This window comes from Quercus robur, chromosome 6 (assembly GCF_932294415.1).
Source record: "Quercus robur chromosome 6, dhQueRobu3.1, whole genome shotgun sequence".
NCBI lineage: Eukaryota > Viridiplantae > Streptophyta > Magnoliopsida > Fagales > Fagaceae > Quercus > Quercus robur.
The window spans coordinates 3,293,075-3,310,591 of record NC_065539.1 but is presented as its reverse complement, the minus strand read 5'-3'; the positions used below and the strand labels follow the sequence as shown (position 1 = coordinate 3,310,591).

At 34.5% G+C, this 17,517-nt stretch overlaps 1 protein-coding gene across 1 annotated transcript; it reads left to right on the top strand.

The window, feature by feature from the left end:
* The first annotated feature begins 5,087 nt into the window (after positions 1–5,087).
* LOC126690618 (uncharacterized) lies at positions 5,088–14,875 on the top strand. The gene is made up of 4 exons (XM_050385852.1): positions 5,088–5,425; positions 5,533–5,593; positions 5,689–5,833; positions 14,351–14,875. Exons 1-4 carry the CDS (start codon positions 5,224–5,226, stop codon positions 14,600–14,602), a joined length of 660 nt encoding a protein of 219 aa, XP_050241809.1. The 5' UTR covers positions 5,088–5,223; the 3' UTR covers positions 14,603–14,875.
* Positions 14,876–17,517: the final 2,642 nt, after the last annotated feature.

Sequence of the window (17,517 nt, the reverse complement as noted above, 5' to 3'; positions counted from 1 at the left end):
TAGAGAATTAAAAACTGCTAGTACGCACAACCCTTCCTTTTGGGAATAATTATTTGTACCAATGGTTATGTAACTGCTGCTATAGATTATTTAGCAACAATTCATAGAACTGTTGCTAGAGAATTAACAAACTGCTAGTACATAGGGCCTTCCTTTTGGAATTAATTAGTTATACCAACGGTTATGTAACTGCTACTATAGATTCTTTAGTAGCAGTTCTATAAACTGCTGCTAAACAAAATTAAAAATGTGGTATTCATTTCCCTTATTTCTAGCATGAATTATTTTTAACAGGGGTTTTGTGAATTACTACTAGATATTCTTTAACAACAGTTTTATACAACACTGCTATAAAATAAAATAAAAACCGCTAACTCCCATTCATACAGTTTGTTATAAATTAGTTATTATCGAAAAAACAACCGCTACTATAGGTTCCATGTAAGAGCAGTTATAAAAACTGTTGTTGAAGGTATAAACATTATTGAATATTACCAAAAAAAAAAAATTAATTCAATTTTTCCCTGAAAATTAGTATTATAACATGTTTGGAATGTTATTAAAATCCACAATTTCAAAACTCAAGGTAATCAAATAATTGTATCTTATAGATGATTTAAAATTAAACCATGGTAGAATATGGCTTTACATTGCGCACCAAATATTCTCTCTACTTATTTACCCAAAACAAAAACTATCCAACCAAATTATCCAAACCTAAATCATATTTAAGCCTCTAATTTTAAAAAGAAAAAAAGAAAAAAAAAATTACCTGTAGGGGTTTTGGCGTCTTGATAGTAGTGGGAGGCTTGTATAACAGAGGTGGTGATCCCTTAGATTCCTTTTTCTCTCTCTTTCAAATGTTTTGTCAGTCTTAGGTCTTTTATTTTGGTAATATATAGTGAAACAATGTATTTTATTTAACAATCCACAACATTTTTGTGTCTCTCTATTTCTCTTCAGGACCTTATTTGGTTAATTATTACTATTAGTCCTTAATTATTATTATTTTTTGCTTCTTTTTTTTTAAAAAAAATACTAAAATGTTGGGTATGCTAAAACATATGAAGAATAGAGAAATGTGTAGTGTAAGCTTAGTCAATTAATGAAATATTATCTCTACTTATATACCTAAAACAAAAACTATCCAACCAAATTACCTAGGAATGGCAATTTTTCTCCGCCCCACTTAACCCGCCCCTCCCCGCTTCACCCCACGCGGGTTTTCCCCACCCCGTAAAGGTGGTGGGGCAGGGATGGGGCAAGATTTTTGCCTCGCACCACAGGGCGGGGCGGGGCGGGATGGATTTAGACTTTTTAAACCCACCCCGCCCCACCCCTCCCTGTCCCCATCCCACCCCGTGTTACTAAGGATTATAATTCTAAATTTTTCATACTCTAAGAGCAATTACATCAACTTGTGCATAAGATTCCGTCTATTTTACACTTAAAACCTACTTTTTCTATTTTACACCATCACTTTTACAAAACACCTACATCAATTTATCTATTATACACAATTATTCAATAAAATATTCATTATTTTATAATTTTTTATTACACTCTCCCTCAGACCCATTCTCTACAATATCAAAGCAAGAAACCAAAGGCTATGGCAAGCACTAAACCCGAGCACGAGCACAGAGAAGAAGTGGAAGCCCTAACCACCGACAATCGTTAAGCTCCGATTGGCAAGAAACTGCCTCTCTCTCTCTCAGACCCATGCTCCGATCGTTAAGCTCGAGGAGATCGCTGTCACCACCAGTGAGGAGGATGAAACTTCCATTCTCGATCTGTACGTTTCTCTTTCCTCTCTCTCTCACTCTCTCTATTCCTATGGTTTTCCTTTCTTTTTCATCACGATCTGATTGAATCTAGGAATTTTTTATTTTGTAGCAAAGCTAAACTTTACACATTTTTCATTGCTGGTTCTATCAAGTTTCTCAAGCACAAAGAGCACCAGAGATGAGACAGAGAAAAAACGAATAAAATAATAAATAGAAGTGCTACAGTAATTGTGCATATATGCACAGTTACTGTAGCAATTGTGCATAAATGCACAGTTACTGTAGCAATTGTGCATAAATGCACAATTATGCACAAGCTGGTGTGGGTGTTTTTTTGCTCAAATTGTGTAAAATTGGCCACTTTTTCCATTTTGCACAATTATGCATAAGCTGATGTAATTGCTCTAAAATCCTACTAAACAAACATATCAATATTAGCTTATTTTATTCTACCTAATATGGTTCTCTACCTTTATTTTGTTATGTGTTATACTATAAGTTTTTTTTTTTTTTTTTGTTCCTTTGTGATTGTCTTGTTAAACATTTTGATATATTATTAATTTTTTTTTTCTAAAAATTGATTTGATTTGATGGGATAAATTTAGTTGCAATTTCAAGTATATTTTTATTAATGAAATAGGTTTCATTTAAAAAATTTTACTAGTTGTAGGGAAAATTAACAAAAAGTAAAGTTTTACGGGATGGGGCGGGGCTTCGCGGGGCCCCAAGGGGCGGGGACGGGGTGAGAAAGTTTTCCCCGTCATGCGGGACGGTGCAGGGATAGGGCAAAACAAAACCATGTGGGGTGGTGACGAAGACCCCATCCTTCAGCCCCGCCCCGCCCCGTCCCATTGCCATCCCTTAATTACCTAAACCTAAATCATATTTATGCCCCTAATTTAAAAAGAAAAAAAAATTACCCATAGGGGTTTTGGCGTCTTGATGGTGGTGGGAGGCCAGTATAACTGAGGTGGTAACCCCTTAGATTCCTCTTTCTCTCTCTTTCAAATGTTTTGTTAGTCTCAGGTCTTTATTTATCTTATTAGTTATTACTATTAGTCCTTACTTTTTTTTTTTTTTTTTTAAATACTAAAACAGTGGGTATGCTAAAAGACATGAAGAGTAGAGAAAAGTGCGGTGTAAGCTTAAGCAATTAATGAAATAGCAGTAAAATAAGTTAATGAGAACTTTTGGATAATAGTAAAAAAAATTTAATGAAAGAGGTTAAAAAAAGGCTAAATGCAAAATTAGAGTGCCACTTGGCAAAACCTCATGCACTCCCGCATGAGGTCTAAAATATTAAAATAGTGGATATGCTAAAAGACATGAAGAATAGAGAAAGGTGTGGTGTAAGCTTAGGCAATTAATGAGATATTAATGAGATAACAGTAAAATAAGTTAATTCGAATTTTTGGGTAACAGTAAAAATTGAAAGAGGTAAAAAATGGTAAATGCAAAATTATAGCGCTACTTGACAAGACCTTATGCACTACCGTATGAAGTCTCTGCTTTTATATATATATTGATTGATTGGTTGGTTGATTTTGAATACAAAGACTTGAAATTTAACATTTCATTGATGACATAGTTAATGATCTCTAAACATCTTGAAATTTTGCAAGCATCTAGAGTGTAAGAAGAAAATATAATCTAATGGTGTATTTGTTAAAAATTATATCCAATATAAAAAACTATTGAGTGGTGTAATATAGTTTAGAGTTATCCTAGGTATAATTTGAACCCAATACACACACTCACAAACATATACGGAAAATCTTGAAATTTAACCCAAAATATGTGTTCTTGCCCCCACCTTCCTCCAAAACATTTACAAATTTACCCTTGAAAAAAAAATTGCTATCCTTTTTGCCCAGTTGCCCATCCTTTTTGCCCAGTTGCCCCAAGAATAACAACAAAATAAAGTATATATATGGTCTAAATGAATATGATTTCCCCAAGAATAACAAGAAAAATCTCTAGACAAACTAAATTTAATAACAAAATAAAGTACAAATCTAGTCTAAACAAATCAAACTACTGAACAACAAAAATAACCTTTAGACAAACCAAAATTTCGGTCTAAACAAAAATAATAATAATTATACACAAAAAAAATCTCAAATTTGAAATTATAAAATTATTTGAGTTGTTATATTAGTATTGATGTCCTAATAGTTGAAGATCCTCAAATAAAATTTTGAAAAATTGCCATCGATGAAATTGATATTAGTTCATTAATGTGTAGGGGTGAAAATGACTTGGTCTAGTCTGGTTTTTGCATTTTTTAGGACCATACTAGTTTGTTCAGTTTGTCAAAGGCTTGGACCAAAATGACTAGACAAGTGACCGGTCTGAACCAATTTGAGACTTTTGGGTCTTGGTTAGTCCAGCCCTTATTTGTAATTGAGTATAAAAAGTCCAAATATATGTTCAACTATGTTAGAATATAGGGTCTGTTTGGATACAACTTATTTTTCTGTAAACTGAAAATTGAAAACACTGTAGCAAAATAATTTTTAAATGTGTGAATATTGCCGTTGGACCCATTTTTAATATTTTTTTTTTCTGAATAAAGTGGTTGTAGGTCCCATGAACAGTACATGAACAGTGCGTGAACAGTAACTTTGTCTTCGCATAGTGTAATCACGTGCATGAACAGTGCCGATTACTATTCATAAACGCTAAAAAAAAAAAAGAAAAAAAAAAGAAAAGAGAAAACGCAAAACGTGCAAACGCACAAACACAAACGCGGATCCAAACCGCACCTTACTGAGAGGAAAGAATAGGAGAGTTGGGTTATTAGGGAATTTGTAAAAATATATATTTGGTATATTTTTTTGCAAAATCGAGATTGAGATCAAGACTAGGACCGCAACTTTTTTTTTTAAATGGAAGATTGTGATTGATCGAATTGCTCTAAAATTTGGACCAAACTCGATTTTCAATCTGGTTCAATCAAACTAAACGGTTTTTTATTTTTATTTTTTTATAGTATTTAAGCTTGGTCCATACAAGCAATCAACTTTTTTTTTTTGGTTTATGATCCCTTTTCCCCCAATTTTCGATTTTTGGTTCCCTACTTAATAGAGAGACTCTCTTGTGAGACAGTCTCACAAGACCTCTCTCCCATGATTTGGGATTCACTCATTTCTCATAAAGAGGTCTCATAACAAGCATGGTAGACTTGGTAGTATCATAACTAAGTACCTTATTTTTGAATGATATGACATGAGACACGTTTTGTTTTTCTTTGGTTGGGCCACCATCAGGACATATTAGTTGCAAGTAGTTCAACGAGTTATTGAATTTGTACTACCATCCCCAACCTCACTCAAAACACTCTTCCTCTGTCTCTCTCTCTCACTCCCTTGCACTGCGAAGTCTCCGCTCTCCTCTCTCTCTCTCTCTCTCTCTCTCTCTCTCTCTCTGAAAAGAAATGGCAGCCACATCCAATTCCCTCCTCTCTCTCACTCTTTCTCAGTCTCTCAACAAACCCAGAACCAGAAGACTCTCACTCTCACAGTCCCCAACCTCTCTTTCTCTCTCGCTTCAATCTATCCACCGTTCCAATTCCATCACATGCTCTTCTCTAAATGGATCAAACAACACCAACAACCAAGACTTACCCATTGAAAAGAGTATGTTTTCTTTCACATTTCTGAATTCAAATTCTCTCCTTTTTGCACAAAGCTTAAAAAAAAAAAATCTTTGTTTTCAAAATTTAATTCTTGATCGTTTTCTGCAGAATACCCAGCATTTCCTACGGTCATGGATATTAATCAGATACGTGAAATTCTACCCCACAGGTGGGTCTTTGTCAATTTTTTTGTTTTTGTTCTTGTTTCATGTGTTTTCTGTGTTTTTCTTATGAATTCGTTTTTTTGGTGGTGGGGTGTTGTAGGTTTCCATTTCTGTTAGTGGATAGAGTGATTGAATACAATCCAGGGGTTTCAGCTGTTGCTATCAAGAATGTGACTATAAATGATAATTTCTTTCCTGGGCATTTCCCTGAAAGGCCTATTATGCCTGGTGTTCTCATGGTTGAGGTACTCATCATTTTCCCAACCATTCTTTTTTCACTTTGTGATAGAGAAAAGAGAGAGATAAGGTATGTCATGATAGTTTTATGTAGTTTAGCCACACGAAAAAAGAGCCCAAATGGCTACAAGTTCTTCATTCACTTAAGTGACGATACATTACTATAGAACTCATTTTTATAATGAGAATTACATTAGCAAGTCAATTACATTTTCGAATTTTGAAATGATTGCTTCAATCCCACAATTTTGTCTCTCAATCAGTTTCTTGATCTATTCCAATTCCATGATTTTCTAGTATAATCAATGACTTGATTTGATTTTCAATAATATGGAAACTATATACTTTCCTACCTCATCTAATCTACTTTCATCACTTTTTACTGTGGTATACTTCTGCAATTTAAAGAATGTTGCATTTTTTGTTCTAGGATAATACCCTTTTTTTTGGATAACTATCTGCCTGTTGGAATTATTTTAACTTCCCTGGTTTCTCATGGCTGTTTGTGGTAGCTTTCATGGCTTCATGTTAATTTTGAATGTTGGTTTTATGGGGGTTAGTCTTTAAGTATTCATATTGCGTAAATGAGCATCACCTACAAACATAATAGAGGATGTTGCATGTGGAATTTGACTTGGGTGGTTAAATTAAAGAAGTGATATTTGCTTATTGTTTACTAGAGATTATATGAATGGGGGAAGTTGATAAAATTTGTATTGAAATTGAGAAGCAGGCTAGCTATGCTTTATGATCCCATAACACCCAAAAGTTGGGTCTCATAAAATCGGCTACTCAGCCTAACCAGACTTGGAAAATTGGCATGGATGAGTGGTAATGGTTTAAAAAATAAAAAAGAGGAAATGATTGAATGCATATCAAGCTAGAGTTAGCAGCAAGAGGGGGCAAGACAAGACAAATTCATGTAAAGTATTTTTAGAAGTCAATGAAGACCAATGATTGCTCAAAGTAATCTTTAAAGGTTTAAAATGGCATGTTCTGGTGAAGAGCCGTAATATTTATAGTTCAATGGAAATTTTGGCCTGGACCAGGTTGGAGAGGATCGAGGAAAGAGGATTCCATTGACTGAACTCAGGTGTTGGATATAAGCTTCTATGCTAAGTTGAGGTGTGTAGATTTCTCTTTCTTTCCCTGTAGGTAAGACAGACATTTCATGTTCTAGAACATATGTCCTTTCAATTGAGTTTAGAATCTAGATTTATATGTTTACAATTTTTTTTTTGATAAGTAAAAAATATTTAAAAATTTTGTTTACAATTATGTGAGGAGTATTGATGACAGTGAATCTGTACGAAGATTGATGGTAAGTGTAGAGTGGGATAAAGGGAAGCATAGATTTGGTGGAGTTTGCCACATTAGATGACATAGGACATATTGGAAATCTGTCTACATGTGCCTCTGGTTGGCTTAGAGTTGAAACTGATTTAGAATATAGAACTTTAGAAAAAGGGTTAGGGTTCAAGCAATAATGACTAGGGTTTTTAATTATCAAAATAATAATAATGACTAGGCTATTTTTTAATAAAATTTCTTACGTTACCGATCAAAATAATAATACGGGTTTTCGATAGGAAAGGAAAAATATTTGATTTAGGGTTGTAAGAGGTGAGAAGAAACAGAGATTAAATTTGTTCATAAGCTGTGAATGGTAGTGTGAACAGTGCATGTGAATAGTACTATGAACAATGCATGTGAATTGAATAGCAGCAGAATGTCAAAGGAGAAAAGAAAGGGAGAAAGAACATACTAGGTCAGCATGCCTCAATACTCCGGGAGCAATTTGTTTATGGATCGAAACTATTCTTATTTGAGTATTATGACACACTTGTATGAACTCTAAATCTTAACTTTTCTTAATAGGATTACAATTCCTACTTTGATTAGTTTAAAAAAAATTATAATCGAATTGGGCCAAAACTCAAACATAGAAGCCCATAAACTACATTAGGCATACCTATTAATAAAACCAAAAGCCCATGACCATGATCCACAATTAGTAATCACATAATTATAAAAATACCCGACTAATTAATGATCTAATTAACTACATGAAGTAGGTTCCAGTTAGCCCAACTGGTAAAGTCTCTGATGGTTGAATAAGAGATCTAAGATTCAATCCCCGCCTACACCAAAAACCGATTGGTATCTTGGTCTGATGATTGAGCTATCATCAAAAACGGACGCCATAGGTTGAAACTCTCTAAAAAAAAAAAAAAAAATTAACTACCATGAACAGTTTTTTTTTTGGTCCCCTAGCCACTCAATGGTTTTGCCATCGTTAAGCTTGCTATGTAACGTGCTAGTTTATTATTCAACATATGCAGAAACATGAATTCTTAGTGTGCCAAACCACCAATTTCACTTGTTTTGACCTAACAAACAGTTCTTTGATAATTTGATAGTTGGGGGAGGGGGGATTTAAACTCTAGATGTTCCTATTGGAAACATCAGAAAGTGCTAGTTGAGATACAAGGCTTTTAACCTTACAAAGAGTTACTAAAAAGTTTCCCCTCTTGGTTCTTTTAGATAGCATTGACCAAGTTAAACAAAAAATAGAGTTAGCTGGTAATTGCAAAGGACATGTTAAGAAATAAAAAAAGACAAAGTGGTAATTTGTGTCTATCTGTGTGCTCATTCATTTTTAAATTTATGGTTGAATTTAAACATAAGGTACTTACAAAATATTAAAATCAAATGTTTGGTGAAAAGAGTACTTAAAAATGCCTTACAGTAGAAAACTTTCTTGATTATTTCCAGCATTGTAAATTCATCTCTTCCTTGATGCTGGCTCCAGACCTGTGGCCTTGTCGGTGCAAATGGTGGGGAAATCTGAATTTTTTTTTTTTTTTGATTAGTAATAAAGACTTATTGATATAAAAAAAAGAGACCCAAGTACACAATGAGTATACAGGGGTGTACATATCAAATACAAAAATTACATAAATCAAGTAAATCCAAAATTGAAGAAAAAGGTTGGTTTTTCCATACTAAGAACCAGTCCAATAAGGTTCTAAAAAAGAAGAAGCTTGAGATCAGGCATAGAACGCTCATTGTCTTCAAAACACCTACTATTTCTTTACTAACAAATACACCACATCAAACAATGAGGAACAACAATCCGTATATCTCCATTACGATGACAACCAAATCGACCTTACTAGCAAGCAAGAAGCTCAACAACAGACATTGGCATAACCCAACAAACTCCAAATAAACCAAAAATCATATCCCACAACTTCAAAGCAACCAGACAATGAAGGAATAGATGGTCAACAATTTCACTATTACACTTGTACATATAACACCAATCCATAATGCATACCTTTCTTTTCCTTAAATTGTCAATCTGAAAATCGAGAGAAACTTAAAACCAATGGAAAGTGTTATTACATCAAAATATAATGTGGGCAAGTAGAGTGAGAAATCTATTAATTATAGTAGCTACATAATTTATAAATAGAAGGCATTTCATCAATCTATAAATATCTCAGAAGAAATTGAACACAACGTTGAAAAATTGAGCTGTAATTTAGACAATCTGACTAATTTGAAGGTCATTTTGAGCAGATGCATGCTTGATTATATAAACGAATTTAGAAATCAGAATTGTCCTCTGTAAATTTCCAATGACATTGTTCTATGTTTCTTTTTTGAAGTTAGATCTTCGCATTGTTAGGAACCTCTTTTTGGATGTCTGTACATTATCCCTTTCTATAATTTTTTCCTTTTGCTTTATATTTTAGGATTGTCTTTTATAAAACTTACATAGTGGTCATTGTTTGTTTCTTAGTAAAGGAACTGGGCGTAGCATCTATCATCTTCTCCTGAAGTGTCTTTTTTTGGTATTATTGAGCAAAGGTTTTACAATCCTCTTGAAATTTATTAGTTGTACAACAGTAACCTTTCCTTCTTCCTCTATTCCATCTCTCCTAGCATTTCCATATTTTCACTATTGCATCTCTTCTGCCAATATTGTTCATACGCAAGTGTGGTATGTTTGATGTTTGATAGTTTTAACTGTTGGCACAGAAAGAGGGTGTCTGATAGGTAGACCTCACCATAAGCTAAAATGTGATTCCTATGAAGCCAGTCATGTTGCTATCACTTGGAATGAGGTGTCTGATATATGGTTCATTCTTAGCTGTAAATTGTTTAAAAGGATTATCTTATTGATTGGTAAACATGGTCTTATTAAGCCCTGCTTTATTATTCTAAGAAATTTGATTGGTCTTAGACATTAAACCTATCTCAATTGCAATTGAAAAATATGAAGCTTTAGACACTTGATTTTTGATAAGTAGTGTGTTAGAAACTTGTGGATATGATACCCATGTTAGCCTGTGTCCTGCAATCGTTTGGACATTAATAGAAATGCTTTCACTCATTTGCCTAAAAGAATTATATGTGTCAAGAAACTTATACATGGTATTAGTTCCATAGCTGTTTTGCTATATATGGTTGCTATACATTCAAACCAAAAGTCTAACATAGATAACAATGAACGCTTAATATTTTAGATTCCTAAAAATATCCGGTAGCTGTGTACCTAACTCTAAAATTCTCTTCTTCTCACCAAAAAAAAAAAAAAAAAAAAAGTCTAAAATTTTGAGAGTTGCTGTTAAACTCATTTAGAGCTTCTTGAACAATCTTGATGGAACCTACATCAGCCCCTGAAAAGTGAAAAGACTGTTAACTGTTAAGTTGTCTGCAAAGCATAAATTAGTAAGCTTCAGATTTGTACACTTAGGATTTTCTGGCTTCTTGGACTCTGTTTTGAAGTATTCTTGAGAAGACTTCCAAGCCTAAGACAAAAAGGTATGGTGATAGGGGGTTCCCCTTCCTTAAGCCCTTCCCTCCTCTGAAAAAACCCAGCTATACTTCCTTTGAGGGCTATAAAGAAGGTAGGGGTTGTTATACATTCCCTCACCCAATGCACAAACCTACAAGAGCTCCGATGGCAGAGAGACAGTGCAAGATAAAGTCCCACTGTATCAAATCGTAGTCCTTCATGTGATCCACCTTAATGGCACACCTTGCAGGAGCCTTTTCTCTATGATAACTCTTTACCAGCTCTTATGCTAGAAGATAATTTTCTGTAATGCTTCTGCCTGGGATGAATGATTCTTACTAATAGATCATCCAAGCATAGCCTTAATCTATTTGAAAGGATTTTTGTGATGCACTTTTAGATGATGTTGCAGCAGGATATAGGTCTAAACTCCCCCATCTTAGCAAGAGTAAGGACTTTCGGAACCAAAGTTATGATATTTGCATGAACTTCCCTTTTGTGGAAGTTCACAGCCAGCTCTTTGAGAAACTCAGGATCCTTTACTTTCTCTCCATCATTGGGTAAACATCTGATAGCGTTTTTGGCCTTTCTTATGCTAACGACCTAATAGAAAAAGACTGTGTTCTGATATCCAAGATTAAGCCAAGCATTCCTTGACTTCTGCTTCATGAAAGACTCCTCAGCATTACTAATTGGAAAAAAAAAAAAAAATGATGCAAGGAATCCTTTTACTTACTAATAAAATCAGTTTGCCTTGGATTCAACAGTATTCACTTCTGCACTAGTTCCAATTCGAGTCTTGTTTTCAGGACTCTTTGAGTGATGCTGCTAAATTTCTCAATAGTCATCCTCCTCAGATTTAACTGCTTTGAGCTTAAAATATAATTGGAGCATAGGAGAACTGAACCAGTATACCAAGCTTCATTAACCCAATCAAGGAAATTATTATGGTCAGCCTAATAATTGAAAATTTTAAAGGGATTAGGGCCAACAATAGGCTTATCCCCAAATGATATAATTGTCGCACTATGATCTAGAACACTAGAGTAGGGAAATTGTGGCTTGATTATAATTCTCAAACCAAACAGTATTCCCCAAAACTGTCTATTTTTCTGGCTATTATATCTTTTGTTGCTCCAAGTTAAAATAGGGTCATCGATGTTATGATCTAATACCTTGATTGTGTACAAAAACTCTACAAATTCATTCTCATAAATGGTAAGTCATCACCCTCCACCACACCCCCCCCCCCCCCCCCCCCCCCCCCCCGGTCCCAAAATATTGTCCGCATTTGTGGGTGTTTGGGACAACTGAAAATGTTGGTCAACTGGAAATTGTTTTGCAGTTGACCATGAAATAAAGGCACTTATGGTGGAAATTGGTTTATGCTTTCATTTTCTGCCTCATCCAAAACTCATCAACCGAACCTCCAGCCCTACTGTCAGCCACCAACATCCCCGGTCTCTGACCACTGCTAGTCGCCACTGATCTTCATCACCGCCAATTTTTCATAGCATTTTTAGGAATGCAACCAAACACTTGAAAATATTTTCACCTGAAATTATTTTACGGTCAGAAAATATTTTCTGTCGAACCAAACACAATGTCACTGGCAGACAACCAAAGGTATTCAAGAGAAACATCCAGGTATACCCCATCACACACATCAACAGCTAACTCTGATGAAAATCTGCATTAGCATCAACTTCGACAAACACTGGAGTATAATGAAATCCTTTTTGGATCCTCTGTGACAGAATCTGTAAATAGACACTTGCCCGTTTTACTCGCAATGTGGCTTAAATAAATTGGGTTCCAGTATTCTATGGGAAGAAGGAAGATGCAAGATCTTGACCCAAATAGGAATTTGTGATAAAGAGCATTTAAGAACTTGCATACTTGGGAGTCCATTTGAGTAGAAAAAGGGGGTTATTAGCAATGTACCATATTCTGTCCTCCAAGATTGCATCTCTAGCAACCTCATCTTTAAGCTTGAACAGGAACATCCCATTTTCTATTGAGAACACTTGAACCTGTCCATAATTGCTCCATAAAGACACAATTGATCTCTGGAGTCTTGACTAAGTGAAAAGGGAAGGACTCGCCAGAAACTGTCCTACTAAGCTCAATGACGACTTTGCTATCCCTTGAATGCAGTAATTGGAGGCTTCCTGTTTGCTTTTTCTCAGGAGCATGGAATTGTAGCCAGGTTACTTCGTTTTTTTCTTCTCGAAACACAGCTCTTCAGTTCAGTTGGTGCCTGTATTTCCTTTGCTGTAAAAGCTTGGTCTTGGGCTTGACCATTGCAAGGAAGCCCATTATGTGAACCATTAGTAACTTCTTTTTCCATCTCATCAACAACTGACTTATTTGCTATCTCAGACTAAATTTCCATACCTAACTTTCTTGTGCAACCAGAGCTTTTAACTAAATCGATTTCAACTGCGTTTACAAACTCATCTCCTACATTGCAATCCCTGCCATGCTGCCACATGCTTGAGGTTTGTGGACTGACATGCGTTCCAAGAACCCGAACCCGCTCTAGAGGTTTCTTGTTCTTATCCTTGGTTTCTATGGTGGCCACAGAGTTCTGGTCATTGATTGAGATCTCATTGATTCCTTTACTGATGCTATTAATTTTGATTGACAAAGCATCCTTCTCTAATTGCACTCCCACACTGCACTGCATCATGCCACTACTCGTATCTTCAACCGTCATAAGTCTTACTTCATCCTCTGCCTTCATTGATTTATTGTCTCTTGGACTACCTTATGAACCTCTTTTCCTTTACCTCTACCTTTCCCGTGCCCTCATCCTTGTACTCGCCAATGTTGTTTCAACATGACTTGCAACAAAGGCGTAAAAGGATCTATCCAAGAAGAACGCCCGCTCAAACGTTGAACACAATCATTCTAGAGAGAAGATCCACTGAGTTCTCTTTCATTGCACCTAAGATAGACTTTCTTATGTATAAGTTGTCTAAATCACTGATTTGATGTGATGTGGAAGCCATTGTGATAATTTTGATACAAAAGTATCTAGAACAAAGACATTTTCTTTTCTTTTCTTTTTTACAATACTTCTTGGAGTCTCCATCTGCCGTCCACTAGGACTTTCTAACATATTTCCAGTTTTTGCCACTCATCTTTTAAGACATTAATTTTTCATGCTTGCCTAGTGAAAAACTTAGCATCCAAAGGAACAAAGACACTGTGACATGTTGATTTTCTAGTTCTAGTATGGTCATTTGCCATGGGCTTATGTCTTAAGTTTAATGCATTATTTTTTTTTGAGAAATATTTCCAACCTATGGCATTCGCTCCTGATGATAGCTCTTTATCATTAGACTAAGATATCAATCATTTTTTGGTGTAGGCGGGGATTGAACTCCAGATCTCTTATTCAATTATTAGAGACTTTATCAGTTGAGCTAACTGGAACCCACAAAGGTTAATGCATTAGAATAAAGTAAACTAAGACAAAATATTATTTTCCTGGTTCTCAATGAATGAGGCCTTGATTCTCCCTAGTCTCTCTCCACTAGCTCCTTTATGTGAGACAGCTTACACCTTTTTTTTATCATGAGAATGTATGCTTAACATAAGTTTTGAGGAACATCATTCACTTCTTTGTATGCATCTATTTCTTGAAGTTTACTTTAACCATTATTCTAACACTTTAGCTTAATACTGATGAAAATGTGGTTGCTGCGGACAGGCATTGGCCCAGGTTGGGGGTTTGGTTATGCTGCAGCCAGAAGTGGGAGGCTCCCGGGAAAATTTCTTCTTTGCAGGAATTGACAAAGTGAGATTCCGTAAACCAGTGATTGCAGGAGACACTTTGGTTATGAGAATGACACTTGTTAAGCTGCAAAAGCGGTTTGGCATAGCAAAGATGGAAGGGAAAGCATATGTTGGAGGTGAGGTGGTATGTGAGGGGGAGTTCTTAATGGCTACTGGGAGTGAATGATGTGCTCAGTTAGTAATGTCTCTGTTTTTCTGTTACCTCCCAATATGTTGTTTTCTGGTTTCCTTTTACTTCTTTTTTTTGGTTGCAAGTTCAATGTCCTCTTCAGATGTTAAACTCAGTGGCTTCCAAAATTTTGTAGTTCTTGGACTTGGTTATTGTTACATTTGGATTTCATTTAGATTTGTAATTTCTTTTGCTGCTAAAGATATTGTTGAATTCACCAATTAGAAAGATGGGTTATGAAACTGACCCACATGGGAATTTTGCTTGGCTGGTTAAGAGTTGCTATTTTTTTTTTTTTTTTTTTTTTTAATTATGAAATCATATCTCCTTCCAAGATGTACATAATTTAAGTCACTTTTTCTCCCCTCATCGTTTGAATTATAAAAAATTAAAAACCATCTTTATCATGTACTAAGAAACAAGAAACATAAACAATTACAGTCCAACAATAATTTTATCTTTTTTTTTTTTTTTTTATCTTTTTCTTTTTTGATGGAATAATTTTATCTTTTAAAACACCACAAAAAACTCAATTCAAATGGAGCAATTTTGGGCTCTGGAGGAGTAATTCAGGTCAATAAAGTTCTCTGACATTTATTGTTCTCTTACATTTATTTGTTAGGACATATAGCTAAGGGTTATTATTATTGTCATTTTCCATTCCTCAACAAAGATATGGTTCATATGGATCCTCCCATCCACCAAACCCAATAATAGGGAGGAGCCTACCCTCCCTATTATTATTAAAATGGAAAAATGATACTTCTATATTACATTTCTTTGTTTGGACTTTGGACATACAACATAGGCTCATGGCAGCCTTCTTCATTTATCAAACCTAATAGTTATAGGAACCTACCTTTAGCAGATTTAAATGCAGAATAATTGTTAAAATGGAAAAATCATATTTCTTTATCACATTTCCTTGTTTGGACATACAGCTAAGGGTTATTGTTATTATTATAGGCTCATAGCAGCCTTCTCCATTTACCAAACTCAATAATTATAAGAATCTGCCCTTAGTAGATTTAATACAGAATAATTGTTAAAATGGAAAAATGATATTTCTTCATCACATTTCCTTGTTTGGACATACAACTAAGGGTTATTGTTATTATCATAGGCTTACAGCAGCCTTCTCCATTTACCAAACCTAATAATTATAGGAACCAACCCTCAGCATATTTAAATGCAGAATAATTGTTATAATAGAAAAATCATATTTCTTCATCACATTTCCATGTTTGGACATACAACTGAGGGTTATTGTTATTATCATAGGCTCATAGCAGCCTTCTCTATTTCCCAAACCCAATAATTGTAGGAATCTACCCTTAGCAAAGTAATTATTACAGCAGAGTAATTATTACAATGGAATATTTCCACATTAAAACTAGTTTTTTTTTTTCTTTTTTAAATATAATATACTTTTCATAGGTTGAGTTTTAATAAAATCTACTTGTGGGGTTTACTTTACTATATAACTCTCAATTAGTTGGGGGGGGGGGGAATGAAGTAAATGGAAAAATGATATTTCTACATCACATTTATTTGTTTGGACTTTGGACATACATCTAAGAATTATTGTTATTATCATAGGCTCATAGCAGCCTTCTCCATTTACCAAACCCAATAATTATAGGAACCTACCCTCAGCAGATTTAAATGCAGAATAACTGTTAAAATGGAAAAATGATATTTGTTCATCACATTTCCTTGTTTGGACATACAACTAAGGGTCATTGTTATTATCAAAGGCTCATAGTAGCCTTCTCCGTTGACCAAACCCAATAATTTTAGGAATCTACCTTCAGTAGATTTACAAAAAAATTAAAAAACCATCTTTGTCATGTACTAAGAAACAAGAAACATAAACAATTACAGTCCAACAACAATTTTATCTTTTAAAACACCACACAAAAAATCAATTCAAATGGAGCAATTTTGGGCTTTGGAGGAGTAATGCATGTCAATAAAGCTCTCTGACATTTATTTGTTAGGACATATAGCTAAGGGTTATTGTTATTGTCATTTTCCATTCTTCAACAAGGATATGGTCTAGATCCTGCCATCCACAAAACCCAATAATAGGGAGGAACCTGCCCTCTCTATTATCATTAAAATGGAAAAAATGATGTTTCTACATCACATTTCTTCTTTCTTTTGACTTTGGACATACATCTAAGGGTTATTGTTATTATCATAGGCTTATAGCAGCCTTCACCATTCAACAAACCCAATCATTATAGGAACCTACCCTCAACAAATTTAAATGCGGAATAATTTTTAAAATGGCAAAATGATATATCTTCATCACATTTCCTTGTTTAGGCATACAGCTAAGGGTTATTGTTATTATAATAGGTTCATAGCAGTCTTCTCCATTTACCAAACCCAATAATTATAGGAACATACCCTTAGCAAATATAAATACAAAATAACTGTTAAAATGGGAAAATGATATTTCTTCATCACATTTTCTTGTTTGGATGTACAACTAAGGGTTATTTTTATTATCATAGGCTTATAGCAGTCTTCTCCATAAAATCCAATAATTATAGGAACCTACCCTCAGTAGATTAAAATGCAGAATAATTGTTAAAATGGAAAAATGATATTTCTTCATCACATTTCCTTGTTTGGACATATAATTAAGGATTATTGTTATTATCATAGGCTCATAGCAGCCTTCTTCATTACCAAATCCAATAATTGTAGAAACCTACCCTCAGCAAAGTAATTGTTACAATGGGAAAATGATATTTCTACATCAAAACTAGTTTTTATCTTTTCTAAATATAATATAGTTTCAATATCCCGTAGTGTGGGGTTTGCTTTACTATAAAACCCTCAATTAGTGGGGAGAAAAATGAAGTAAACGAAATCATTAATAATATGGAAACAGAGCCACT